The 14,984-nt window shown below is 43.2% G+C and overlaps 1 protein-coding gene across 1 annotated transcript in view; it reads right to left on the bottom strand.

Annotated features, from left to right (window-relative positions):
* Positions 1-14,984, bottom strand: part of DHX32 (DEAH-box helicase 32 (putative)) — a gene marked incomplete at its 3' end in the record, with an annotated part of 47,791 nt that overhangs the window by 27,134 nt on the left and 5,673 nt on the right. Inside the window, exon 2 of the mRNA XM_081823308.1 lies at positions 6,115-6,645. Within this exon, the coding sequence (XP_081679434.1) occupies positions 6,115-6,396 (282 nt within the window). The remainder of the gene's footprint in view (positions 1-6,114; positions 6,646-14,984) is intronic.

The following is a 14,984-nucleotide window of genomic DNA, read 5'->3' as shown; positions in this document are numbered from 1 at the left end:
ACGAACCCTGTAAGTTCCAGGCCGCATCTTGGGGGCTTTGTTCGTCTGCACGTGCTCCATGACCAGAGAATCGACATCTAAACCCTTACGTTCAGCATGACTCTCTGCATTTTTCAGCACTCTTCTTGGGCCCCCGACCCTGTGTGCAGCCCACCGCTTGGCCCGGGCACACGGACCAGCTCCACCAGCAGCGACGGAGTGGCACACACACGGCTTCTGCCAAGTGACATCCTTCACTACCTGGTGGCTTTTCAGATCTGCACACCCTTGATGGCCTGGGCACTTTCACGTGTGTTCTTCAAGTGAACACGCAGACTTGAACCTCTTGAGTTGCATGATTTTGTAGGGTTTTCTGGGTCAAGCGACTAGCGAACCACTTTCAGAGGTCACCTCGGGCCACTTAGGGGGAGAACAGAAACTGCTCTTTTAACACACGACAAAAATAAACCTATTTACACACTTACCTGGGAGTCTGGGCAATAGACAACCCCCAAATTTGTATGTTTGGTCTAGAAACTCTGCCTACTAGAAATCACAACTGCAAATATTTTCATTCAGAACTCACTTCACAATTGTTTCAAACACCCTCAACCCATTTTTTCTTCTTTTTTAAAAGATTTTATTTATTTATTTGACGGGGGGAGAGAGGCAGAGGGAGAAGGAGAAGCAGGCTTCCCGCCGAGCAGGGAGCCCAATACGGGGCTTGACCCCAGGACCCCGGGATCATGACCTGAGCCGAAGGTGGACGCTTCACTGACTGAGCCACCCAGGCATCCCTCCCTCAGCCCATTTTTTAAATGCCATTTCCTGGACCATGCGACGTGCCAAGCGTGTTAAAGCCTGAAGCATGCCCCCGCTCTGTCCCAAAGCCCAGCTCAGCTGCCTCTGGGGTGTGCAAGGCAATCGGTGTTAGAGTGCACAGTAAGAATGTGCGTCCCCAGCTCCTGTCTCCTGCCTGAAAGCAGATCACCAGGACTCTGGCCCATCTGCAGCATGAGAGTAGGTAAGAGGAGTCCTCTGAGTAACCAGAATCTAATCTACATCAAGGCTTCATCAGCTTAAATTAGTGGCTGGAGTTCTACAAGTTGTCCAAATTCAAAGTGAAGCGAAGACGCTCCATCCTCCAGGCAACAGGCCCGGAGGCCGGCGGCTGGGCTTGGGAGAGCTGGGGCCCGGGGTCTGCAGGTGGGCCCAATCCGGGACAGCAGCAGCAGCATCCGTGTGCGGGCCCACGGCTGCCACTGGGGCGAGAGGACAGCCACATCCGTGCAGAACTCCCTGGCCTTGCACCCACTGCCAGAGACGGTCTCAGCTCACTGAATGGATATGTGCATAAATGAAGCGAGACAAAAGTCATCTATGAGACACACGCTGCTCCTGTTAATACACCCTGGTCCCAAAGGCCCCCACAAGCCCCCGTTTCCCATCACTCCTCTGTCCATGCCAGCCCGGTTCCTCCTCCACTTTCTAGGACCACGGGGGCTGCAGCCAGTGCCAACGCTCTGATCTCTCACTCTTACTCCAGGACCACAACCAGGGAATCCAAAAGTTGGAAGGAACCTTCAGCACCACTGATTCACCCAAAGGTATGAATCCTTACAAAAACAGTCCTGCAAAGTGCCTGTGCCTGAGCATGCTCCTAAGGCTACCCGAGGTGAGGTACTGTATCAGGATACATTACTGAGGAGTGGGTCCCCTTCTGAATTATACGTCCCATGTCCCTGGATATCATAATTTGTACATATCTCGACATGGAGTGAACACAGAATCTACCAGCAGAAAATGGTCGGCATGTTTACTCAATTAACAGGGTGGAGATGTTCTGTACCATATAGTTTCTTAATGTAGGTGAAGTCTCAAGCACATCGCGCTTATCCACCTCACTAACCCATCCATTTCCTGGGAAATTTCAGGACAAAAGCTAGAGAAGGAGACGCAAGTAAAATAGATAGTTCTAAAAATATTTCATTCTCTTTCAGGCTTTTTTATAAAGCTGCCCCCAAAAAAGGCAATAGGAAAAGGCTCTATAAATATATGAAAGGTTCTCCCATTTTCCCTAGGGCAGTCACAAAACGCCAGCTGGACCAAAGAGAGATGAAATTTTTAGGATCCTGCAAAATATTTGTGGTCCTCTTTAGAAGGCTTGGGTCTAAAGACAAACTTTTGTTTGAAAGGCTTAAAACTCTGAAGAACAAAACAGTCTTGGAAGCTCTCTGTAAAAAATAACCAGGTTGTTTCCAGAATTGAGAAAACCACCAATGCTCCCAGTATTTAAATTAGTTTAGAATTGGCCCATTTTCCCATCATTTGAGTACTATTTTGATTTCTGCCACCCTGTCGATACACACTGACTTCCCAATTAACAGAAAACAAGCGTTATTTGTGAAAATGGTTGAGAAGTCAAAGATGACAGGAGAAACCACTGCTAGGTATTAACATATTACAAATGTATGATAATCCTTATCCTTAAAGATCACAAATTCTAAAAGAAAACTCAAGAAGTATATATTTAATTTTTTTTTAGCCAAAAGTGTGGGCTAGCAATTCTGAAACTACATTATGAGCATGTTTCTAAGACTGAACAAGTAAAGCTATCGCGAATAATGAGTGGCAGGTTTCCCACAGTTAGAGAACGGAGTTACACATGGGAAATGGGCAAAAACAATGAACCTTGTGGTATGGACATGGAACCAGAGGCATCAGCATGAATTTGTGGTTTTTAAAATACACAAAGAGAGAGAGAAAGATAAATATGTAGAGAGAGACAAATACATGAGAAAGAGAAACAGAAAGAGCTAGAGACAGAGAAGCAGAGTTAGAGGTATCGAGAGGGGGTAGCCATACATCCCCCCCACACATTTACTTCCTTGCTCTGTTAACTGACAGGGCCTGGAAGCAATGACAAGCCGATGACAATGCCACTTAGTGTCCCCATCTTGGTTTCTAAGTACAATTCTCCACTAAAAGGAAGCAGGGCTCCTTGAGAAAAATGGCTATTTCTAAGACTGGAACAGACACTGGTGGAGCCTGAAATGTCTTACTGGGAAAGAGCAAAGAGGTGCTCAAGAACCAGGGGGCATGTCATAAGGACACAGGAGTCATCCTGAAGGGGTTCCCACAGGCCATATCAGGGACAATTTGAGAAACAAAATAAATGGGCTGAGTAATGAATTATAATCCATAGAAGAAAGAATTATGAGCCCACATTGAAATAAATGAACAGATAAACAAAGAGGAAGTTTAGCTTTTCAGAAGAATTCCAAATATTAAATGTAAAAGGAATGTCAGATTTAGAAAAATCACCAATTTGGTTACCACCAGTGTAATAATGTCAAAGAATGATCTAAGGATGCTAAATAAAACCAGTAGGCAAACGCATGACGAGAAGCATACTTTATATAGTCTCTAAGTATCTCCCCATATCTTTTATTTTACTTTTTTTTAAGTGAAACACTGATTTTTTTTTTTACTCCATTGTGTAAAAACTCTTGAAAATATTTAACAGAAGATTTATACAAAAATGCTCATCATGGGGCACCCAGGTGGCTCAGTCGGTTAAGTGTCTGACTCTTGAGTTCAGCTCAGGCCTTGATCTCAGGGTTGTGAGTTCAAGCCTTGCATTGGGCTCTATGCCTACTTTAAAAAACAAAACAAACAAACAAAAAACAACAACAACCAAAAATGCTCAACACAACACTGTTGGAATAGCCAAAGACTGGAAGCAACCCAAGTGCCCATCATCAGGAGAATGGATATATAAACTGGTATATTCTCACAATGGGATGTCATTAAAAGGAAAAACAAAGGAAGCCCAGCTATAAAGCATCAGAATCATCCGTGGTTCTCAAAGCATGGTTTCTCAAGACCACCAGCATTAGCATCACCTGCAGGTTTGTTAACCACCCCAGCTCTCCTCCCCATACCTACTGGATTAGATACTGAGGCGGGGGCGGGGGGGGGGAGGTGAAGCGGCAAGTCGGTTCTGGAAGGCTTCCAGGTGAGTCTGATTGACTCAAGTTAGAGCATCACTGTTATGGCTGAATGTCAGTAACACCTGGGCAAGACAAGCTGGTCTCAGAAGAACACAATATGTTCATTTAATAGTGAAAAACTGGCTAACCGAAGTAACAGCGTTTTTAACCAAAAAACACGGTAAAGCTATAAAGGAAAGCAAGAAATGATTAATACAAGTTACTTTATGGAGGAAAGAGGATAAAGTACGGGGAAGGGCCACACAGACAGCCTCTGAGAATAACAGTGTCTTATTTCTTCAAGTAGGCAATGGGTACAAGAATCTCCCCACAGCTTTTAAATGATGGGGGAAGACAGTGACTTTACGATGAAGAACAAGACAATCACCACCTTACCAAGTTATCAAATTTAATTAACGTCAGGGGAGAAATCTTATTATGCCTCCTGATAGGATGCACTGAGGACACCAGAGCACTTGCGTGGTCTTCCTGCTGCAAGTGCGTAACTGGAATCTAATCCTAAGGAAATGTCAGACAGGCTCAAACTGAGGGATGTTGTACAAAACACCTAGCGGTACTCCTCAGAAATGTCAAGGTCATGAAGGACAAGGAAAAACTGAGCAGCTGTTTCAGATTAGAGGTGAGAAAAGAGAAATGGAAATTACATGCAATGTAATTTGGATTGGGTTCTAGACCAGAAAAATATTTTATTATAAAGGACATTAGTAGGAAAAGTGATGAAATTTGAGTATCTGTACATTAGGTAATCATGAAATGTCAATTCTACATTCCTGACTTTGATAATTACAGTGTGGCTGTGCCCTGTTTTTAGTAAATACTTTAAGTATTTGGAGGCAAAGGGCATCATATCATTAACTTTTAAAGAGTTCAGGATAAAAACTGTACATGTCTGTATGTCTGTGTGTGCATGTGTGCATGGAAAGAGAGAGAATGATAAAGCAAATGTAAGATATTAACACTTAGGAAAGCTGGGTGAACAACATATGGAAAATCTTTGTCCTATTTTTGCAACTTTTCCTAAGTCTGAATTATTGCAAAATAACAACTTCAAATGATTTTTTAACTTGCCATTTGTCCACAGAAATGAGGATTATTATACCCAGTTTTCAACAGTAGCTTCCCGCTGACAAACCAAAAGCATTCATTGTAACAACTCACTGTAACAAATAACAATTCATAGCAAACCCCCCACATTGGCAGCTCTAAGAAAAACCACCTATTGTCCATCCTTTCTCTCTTCAAGTGAGAACAAGTAAGCCTCAGAGGTAACAACCTGAACGTGGTAATGTACAGTAGAAAGTACTCTTGGAATTGCAGTTTAGGAAGTTGTGTGACATTACACAAATTATCAAATCCCTCTGGGCCAGTTTCATCATCTGAAAAATGAAGGCATTCTGTCAGATTATCTTTATGGTCTATTCTAATTCTTACATTGCAAGAATCCATACATGAATTTTGTAATAAAAATACTGCTTGCTTTAGAATTTAAAAACCAAAATACAGATACTACTAAAATCAAATCTAGAAGTTCAGGTATAAGAACAGCCTGGACATTATGTTTTCATTAACTACCCTAATTCTATCCTCCACACTAGATCCCAAAATGTAGGGATGGTATTTGAGCCAGGATGATATTTGACCACTCACTTATTTCTTATGGTCTGGAAAATAAAAATTTTCTGTGCTGTTGAATTTCTGTAATTTAACCAGCTTCACCATGAAGCATGACCAAACACCTCGCGATCATCAGACTGCTGGGCACATGAACATGACAATTAATCCCCAAATCTGTGGCAGGCAAATAGCACCTATCGTATCTTTTAAATGTAATACGAGCCATGAAATAATTTGAATGGATTTTTATCTTCCATTCTAGAGAAAATTTACTGGCACACTGAACACAATATCCACATAGGTATAATTAACAGTTACTCAGCTGGCTTTAAGAAATAAAACTAGGAACGTAACTTAATTGTTGTGCCTGAATTGCTAATGCTCTTTTTGTTCTGTTTTGGGTTTTTCTGGTTTAGATATCATTATTAAAACTGAACAATGACATTGCACTTAAGTAATAAAAAAGTACAACACATAAAGCAAATGGCATTTCGTAATGCCTACTCACCTGAGAGCTCTTGCCACATCTGGCATCTCCTGAAACGATCACAATTTGATTCTGAAGCAGATTCTCCATAAAGGAGTATTTCTCTTTCCATATTGGAAGATCTTCCCTCTCTTTTAGAAGTTTGTAATAACGCGATGAATATGGCAATCCATCAAAAGGGTTAAGTTCCAAATCCTCACAAGCCAAAACCCCCTCCTCATCCCCATCACTGGAATCCAGGGATTCGGGGAAGTAGCGTTTCTCAGAGGCAGAGCCTGGGCATCCCAGTCCCTGCTCTTCCATCCTGTCCAAGAGTGAGCTTAAGTATTAAGTAGCTGGCATCCTACGGTCAAGCTGTTCCGACAATAAGCCACTGCAAACAGCGCTGAGAGTCTACGGATACAAACTTGGGCGCCTCAATCGCCAAGACTTCAGCTCAAAGTCTTCGCAAGTTAATTCCTCAGATCCGCATCCGGTCTTCCTTGCTGTGCTGCCTCCGCTCAGCTCACGTAAGCACTCTTCTGCACATTAAATGACTGTCCATACGCCACCCTACAAACACCAACAAAAGAAGGAAAATCAGGTACACATACGAGATGCTCAAAAGAAAAAGCACAGGCCTTCAAAACAAAAGCGTTAATTGGCTTGCTTCTGCGAGCTGGTTCCTGCCTGTCATTTCTGCTGCCTCTTCGAGAGACCAGGAGTAATTCAGGCTAGCTCTTCAAGTTTGATGAGCTGCAATTTTCTCCTGGCCAGCTTGGGGACAGTTCCACACTGGACCTGGTGCTCTCGGCCTGACCTCTAGCACTGGCGCCGACAGCGAGCCGGGGGTGTGGTGGTTGTGAGTCTCTATCACGCGGTCTCTCACCCCACTACAAAACAGATGCTGGATCCTGTGACGGGGAAAACTGTTGAGGGCCAGGGAGTGTTCCCCTAACCTGGTTACCAGACAGTCTATTTTGTCTTAATTAAGAAATCCTCTAGCTTAAAGGAAGTGTTTTTAAAAACTTCATTTAGATTTGCTTATGCCAGTCTACAATGACAGGTGAGGGAAGTGGCTTTATTTTTTTTCCCCTCGGAGGCTATAGCTCGCTTTTATTAATAAGGTCTTTCGTTTGTTTAATCAAACCAGAAGCCTCAAGCACATTTCTTGAGATTCCAGGGTCTTGATCCCAAAATAGCTAATTCAAGTGACAACAGAAGAAAACATTTATTTATTTTTAAAGATTTCATTTATCTATTTATTTGAGAGAGAGCAAGTTGGGGGGAAGGGGGCAGAGGAGAGGGAGAAGCAGACTCCCGGCTGAGCAGGGAGCCCAACATGAGGCTCAGTCCCAGGACCCCGAGATCATGACCTGAGTCGAAGGCAGATGCTTAACCGACTGAGCCACCCAGGCGCCCGGAAAATATTTATTTTAAATGAAGAAGAGAAATTACCCAAGCAAGGGCCAATTTACACCAGTAACTTATTCTCTACAAGTCAGGTAAGTGATCTTTCAATCCTGATTTTTTAAAATCCAATCAATATTGCTGGGAATAAGCCCCTTTTCACATTAACCAGGTGAAAACTAAAAATACAGAGAAGCTCAAGTAAAAAAGAACAAAGCGTAATCTGTAACTCATGATATTGTCAAATTACTCTTTTTACAGCACCTCATTTATTTAACTATTGCTTTAGATGGTTAGTCGGCTCACAGGGCTAGCTCCTCATCCTACGTAATAAAAAAAAAAAAAGGCTCTTCACTGTTCAAGTCAGGCTCCGGGGAAACACACACTCAAGAAACACCTGTTGAGTGCCTCCTCAGGGCTTCAGTTAATAACACATGTTAAGGATACTTTGAGGTCAAGACCAAGACTTTACAAGCTTACACACAAATAGGCCGAAAGAGGGAGAAATTAATAACCAGAGGGACGGGAGAAAGGATGTTTAAGCTCCTCAAAGGTAGGGTTCTTCAAAATTCATTCTGAAAGTTGTTTCAAAATTAGAATGGTGTAATAACACCAATGTAGTATGGGTTAACGTCGCAGCTCTTTGCTGCTCCCATGGGTGAGACCAGATCCACAGAACAGCTCCAAGAAACACGCTGGCTTGAGATCACAGGACAAGATGACTTTAAGAAGTCATCTAAGAATCAGAAAATTCCACTGCTTAAGAGAAGTTAACATTTGGTTTTATATTCAATTTTTCCTTTATTCTGATTAGAATCCCTTCTAGAGGTTCTCATTCTACATGTAAATTAAATTGCTGTTATTATGATTAATGATTGCCATAGGTACTATTTCTGAACTGTTTTACCTAAAAAAACACAGCTATTATTTTTACCAAATAAACACCCTTGAAATGTTTCTCTTAGTTTTATAATACTCCGTAAAGGTGCAATAATCTTTTAAAGTAAAATCTTATTTATAAAGTATCGACCACTTTGAACCATCAGGAAAGAGTCGAGTTTTCCAAACACTCATCTTTCTAGAGATGGAAGCGTCACCTGGCCCCTTCACCACACACACATACACTGTACGGCTCCATCACCAACTTCTCTGTTAGGCTGGATTAAAGATGACCACACATGCTCTGTCACTGCTCCCCTGGAGAGGTGGAGTCTACTTCCTCTTCCCTTTGTCTGGGCTGGCCCTGTGAATCACTATGATCCAAAGAATGCAGTGAAGTGATGCTGAACCACTTCCAAGGCATTCACATGCCTGAAACCCTCCCTCTTGGAGCCAGCTGTCATTCTGTGAGACACCCAGGCCACATGGCGAGGCCACTGGGCAGAGACCAAGGCTGGGCTTCCTCTGGCAGAAAGCACAGACATGCCATGTGGGTTAAGCCACAGAAGATGGTCCCAGCCAGGTCAAGCCTCCAGATGACCACAGGCCCAGCCAACACAACACCCAGCAAAAGCAGCACCCACAACCACCCAGTCAACCCAAAAAACCGTGAGAGGGAACACACGGTCACCGCTTCTGGAAGCTACTACATTCCAGGGTGTTGGTCTTGGCAGCAACAGATAACCAGACCTCTCTGCCTACTAAAACAATCTAAGTTTCTCTTCATGACTCAGGGTCACCATTACATCAGTTCCTAAACAGAATGATGTCCTCAGACTTCCCTGAAGTGTTCAGGGATCAAAGGCCAGACTGGTCTGGAGCCCCGCTTTTCCTCAGGGATTCGATAACCACGTCACACTGTGGTCCGTGTGCTTACCTAGTGGGGCCGTCCTCTGCTTTTCTGACCTGCTCTCCTACTTAGCATGTTAGAAACCAGTTAGGCTTGTTGGACAGATACAATACTTGTAAAGGTTGTGGCCTCAAAGGGCTCTATATTGAATCCAGTGAGTCTGAGGGGCAGCACTATGAAGTTCGCGATGATCTATTTTCACTACTCAGAGGGACTTTCTGTTGCTCGATGGTTTGAGTCCCAGATTTAGAGGGGGCAGTGGCAGAGTTTTCACGATAGACAACACCTCTCCACATTTATTCTGCTACTGGCGTGACCCATGTATTTTCTTAGAGGTCATTAAATACATAAAAGAGATCCATGTTTTGGCCTTTGGCAAATTTAGTAGTACCAGTAAGGGAAAACAAATATGGTAGGTGACATGCCACTCAAAATAAAATTTAATAAGAACTGTTGTGTTAGGAGTATCAGCTACATTCCACTATAAGAATCTGAAAGGTTGGTATTTGCTCCTTTTCAAAGCTTTCTTCCATATAAATTGTAGACTGCATAATTTGTCAAGGACTGCCCTTTGAAGTGAGTCTATTACAACTTTTAAACGAGCACTTATGAAAAATAATACAGATCTAATGTAACATGAAACTACCTCAACAAGAAAGAATCAGAAGTTGATGTAAGATGAGCTATGTCTTAGTCATTGTGATCCTTGGTTCTGGTGCAGTTAATTCTAGAAACACTGTTCACAGAAAAGGTAAAGTTTGCAAGGGATTAAGTAAGACAAGATTGTGAAATTTGTCCTGAGAAACTCTGGATTAGGTTTCGCTGTTCGCTGTTCCTCTTCTGCATTTTTCTCCATGTTCAATTTACCAACAATACATTCTTCACACCTATCAAGTTCTCAAACGTACAACGTGAGGACTTTGCGGAGATCCGATGGGGCCTGTGTGGCCTCCTGCGGCCTCACAGCTTTGATGCCTCCCATATGAAGACTCCCACTTGTGTGTGGTGTCAATCCTCACCCTAAACTTCAGTCTCATGTGTTCTACTACCGACTCATCACGTCCAACTTGGATATATAACAGGCATTTCAAACTTAGAATGCCCTAAACTGAGCTCCTGATATTTACCCTAAAGCCACAAACCTGGTCCTCCCAAGTCAATGACTTCGTTTCAATTGCTCAGACCAAAAAATTTGAAATTATTCTTGATTTCTCTTGATCTCAAATTCCACATCTGATCCTTCAATGGATGTACTAGGCAGAATAACAGCCTACAGAGATGTGCATGTCCTCATCCCCAGAACCCGGGAATGAGTACTCTGAAGGCCAAAAGGGACCGAGGACGTCACCCAGTTAAAGCCCTCCAGCTAGGGAGACTATCCTGGTGAGTCCAATCTAATCTTGAGAGCCCTGAAATCAGACAACCTTTCCCAGTTATAGTCAGAGGGCTGCAGTGTTGTTGGCTTTGAAGATGGAGGGAAGGCCATGAGCCAAGGAATGATGTGGGTGGCCTCTAAAAGCTGAAAAGACAAGGAAATGGGTTCTCTCCTAGAGTCTCCAGAAAGGAACACAGCCCTGCCGACCCCTCGATCTTAACCCAGCGAGAACCTTGATGGACTTCTACCCTACAAAACTGTAAGAGAATAACCACTCGCTTTGCAGTGATTTGTTGCAGGAGCAACAGAAAACAACCTGATCATGTCAGTTCTACTTTCAAAATACGTGGAGCACCACTGGGAGCAGCTGTTCCCCGAGATCACTGTGGCAGCCTCCTGACTGGCCTCCTGGTTTCACTCTTAGCCCTTCTCAACCCAGTTGCAGTGACCCTGTTAAAGTCAGCTCATGTTTCCTCTGCTCGCAAGTCTCTACTGGCTTCCCACCTCATCTTACTCCAAGGAAAACCCCAAACACTTAACAGGATCAACAAGCTTGGAGGCTCTGGACCGGGCAACGGCTCTGGCCTCATTGCCAACCACTCCCTCGCTCCTCACACTTCTAGCCACGTGGCCCCCTGGATGTTCCACAGACACTGGCTCAGGCTGGCCTCGGGACTTCGAGCCTGCTCCTCTGTCTGAAATGTCCTTGCCTCAGGTGTCCCAATGGCTAGCTCCCTCTCCTCGTAACGGTTTTTATCAAATGTCAGCACGGTGAGGGCTTACTGGCCACCCTGTCTACGCTTTGACCCACATGCCCCACAACCCAGACCCGCTTCCTACCCCCTTTTCCTGCTTTGGTCTTTCCCCTTGACGCTCACCACAGGCCAACAAAGTATATATTTTACCTCTTGATCTTGCTTCTGGTTGGTGTCCTCCACCAGAAGGCGAGCACCATGAGGCAGGGATTTGTGTCCCTTTTGCTCACTGCTGTCTACCACAGAGCCTGGCACATACGAAGCATTCAGTAAGTATTTGTTGAGTGAATGATGTTGGCACTTCAGAGATATTTTTACTCAACTTTTCCAGGTTTGCCTAACATTGCGTCAGTGACGACGTCCTTTCAAACTCCTCAGGGTTCAGTTCCTCCCCTTCTCCTAGTCCTTCACTTCATGCCGAGATGCCGGTGATGGCCTACTGTCACTACGCTTCGGGACTTCTGTGATTTTGTGTCCCCTTTCATTAACGATAGGACAGACTCCTGCTATTCCTAAAGGCTCTGGCCTGAACTGGGGGAATTCCCAGATTCCAAAACTGAAATATTTGTATAGGTTCTTGGTTTGTCCTTGAATCAGACACCCAAACCACAGTTCACGCTTTTTTCAATATTAAAGCCGTTTTCTTCTTTCAGAAGAGTCATGGTGCAGAAACCACCAGGGCCGCACTGAGATCTGTCGGAGGCGCGGACCACGCTTGCCCCAGGCCTCCGACCTTCCATAACCGATATGGACAAAGCAACATCCTTACATACCAGGCAACTGCCCAACTATCTGTACTACCTATTATCCTTTCCCTGTGTTTTTGGTCTCTCTGCTTAGACTGTTACTGGAGCGATACCCTCTTTGGTAATTGCCACAGTCTGAGCCCGAATATCGTGGGTGCTTAATTAGCAATTAGAGGCTGAGGAGCTAATGACTGAATCACTTCCTGTTCTTTAGGGATTTTCCACTTTTAAGACTAACATCTGTCTGTTTTATGATAGATATTATTCATGATCTAATAGGTTTTCTCTATCCTCAGGTTTTCTCATCTTCCATGCCTACACTTCTGGTCTTCCATTTACTTACTCAGCCAGGACCTGAGCGCCCACTAAGTGTTCACCTTGCGAACAGGCCTGTGTCACAAAGAGAACAGCCAGGTCTGGGTCCTGTCCTCACGGAGCTTACTATCCGGCGAGGCAGAGCAGGGGTGGGGACGGAGATCGTCTGCGACATGAGGACTTACTCTCATGGTCAAGAAACTAGAAGAAGGAAGATGTGATGTGTGGCTGGTACATAAAAGGAGAGAGAAAGGTTTTGGTACAGATGAGCTCACAGAGCAGACAGGACCAGATCACCAAAGGTATGCTAAAGAAACTGTTTTATTTTAAATGCCATGGGTCTAACTTACCCAGTCATTTCTTGATCAAAATTGTTTTACTCTTTTGCTTCTTTTTACAATTCTCCTCTTAGATTTGATATGTTGTAGTACTTTTTTTTTTTTTTAAAGATTCTATTTATTTGACAGAGAACCACAGCGAGAGAGGGAACACAAGCAGGGGGAGTGGGAGAAGGAGAAACAGGCTTCCCGCCGAGCAGGGAGCCCGATGAGGGGCTCGATCCCAGAACCCCGGGATCACGACCTGAGCCGAAGGCAGATGCTTAACGACTGAGCCACCCAGGCACCCCTGTTGTAGTACTTTTTAATACTAAGAATTATAATGTTCTTAAAGTCATTAGTGAAACAAGTTCCAGGAGAGCTGGTAACATCTTAAGGCAAATGGCAGGATGAAGCACATAGTAGGGTTATTTATGAGCTGGCTTACTAAGCCCAGCAAAAGATCATTTTCATGTACAAAAATTCTTAAGATTTATAAAAACTAACATTTCTTCAGCATTTTAAATCATTTTCTGATAGGTCTATGAAAATTGCCTGTTCTATGATCTAATTCAGAGCCAATCCCTTTTCATCTCCACTCTTTAGGGAAAGGGTTCTGGGGGAAAAGGAAACACACACACACACATCTTGCCTTTTAAAAAAAATTATTCTTTTTATAGGACTCCCGAATCTGTGTTGACACTATGTGGCCGATGAATTTTTTCTTGAAGAATCAGTGCTAATTTGTATTGAAACTTTATAAATATTTTCGTATCTATTTAAGGTCTCCTTATATTCTGCACAGCAGTAAATTATTTATTATTAAATATTTATATACAGGTTCCAACAGAATCAGTAATCTAAAAACAAAAAAAATAAAACCTAAGGATGAGTCTTCTGTAAATACTAATCTTAAAAAGTTGTACTTTTGTCATTTGTGTCCCCAAACTCACTTATTCCCTATTAAGATTTTTCAACCTCCTAGGAGAAACACGACCCTCCATAAAGTGAAGTCTGATCTCTCTTATGATAGTGTATGTCCTGAAAAGTAAAAAGTATTAATTCTGGCCATTTATGGGAACAGCTTAGCAAAAGGAGACATCTGTCTACGTGGAGCCTTTGGAACCACACTATAGGACTAATGCAAACACTCGCTACATGTACGCAACACATTTATTCAGATTTTCACTTTGTCCTCTTGCTCTAGGTTCACCACACACGTCTTAGAGTCAAGATCCATTTCTGAGCCATCTCTACAACTTCTACAGAATAAGATATAGGGTTCTGCACAGACCATGTGATCAATAAATATTTGCTCAACTAATAAACAATATCCCTGTAGCCCATAATTATAATGTTTAGAACAGAGAAGGTTAATGAGGCATTACAAGTGAATAATAACTGTCTGCAGGATAAAGGGCTATTATTTTTTAGAGAACAGGATCACTGATCCAACATTCCATGCCAATTCCATTCAAAATGCTTATTTGTGGCAACATAAAGAGCTTGCACTGAATGTAAATCAACTCATTGCTTCCTTCATTGAAGACGTCTTGCTACTAAAAATGTCAGCTCAAGGCAGCAGTAGGATTAGTGCCACAGTCCACGTTCTGGCACAAGCTCCTTGTCCCACTGCCAACCAGTAACAGTCTGTGGACGGGAACTGGTATGCACATCACGCTGGGAGAAGCATGGTTCTCTGCTGCTGCTAAAGTTGAACTGATAACAATAATGGTAATGATGATAATTCCATCAATTAGCCTTTACAGAGTGTGCTTATTGGGTGCCAGATGCTCTACGTACTTAAACACTTTGTGTGGATTATTTCATTTAAACTCTTAAAGACCCCGTGAGGGTTTACTTTATTATTTCCACTTTTCAAATGAGGAAATTTAAGCCTTCGGAGGTTTAGTTAATTTATCCAGCTTCTAACAGCTCATCTGTGGGAGAGCAGGTGCTTGAAGTCAAGCAGCCTGATCTCAGCTTAACCCCAGTTAAGCATACAGTGTACGCCTAACCACACTGTGCCATACCACTTCCTGGCTGCATCAAAGAACATGGGCTCACGATGAAACACCGTGGGCTGAAGGAATCCTTGATGCTATGGGACATGTCAGGCAGGGGTGGTCTGGAAGAAATACCATAAAACAGAACAAGTGTAGCTCTCGTATGAAAAGAAAGACATTTGAGAATTTCTGAAAAACA

This window comes from Leptonychotes weddellii, chromosome 6, assembly GCF_054177405.1.
Source record: "Leptonychotes weddellii isolate Sample4059 chromosome 6, ASM5417740v2, whole genome shotgun sequence".
Lineage (NCBI taxonomy): Eukaryota > Metazoa > Chordata > Mammalia > Carnivora > Phocidae > Leptonychotes > Leptonychotes weddellii.
This window is presented reverse-complemented; position numbering and strand designations above follow the sequence as displayed.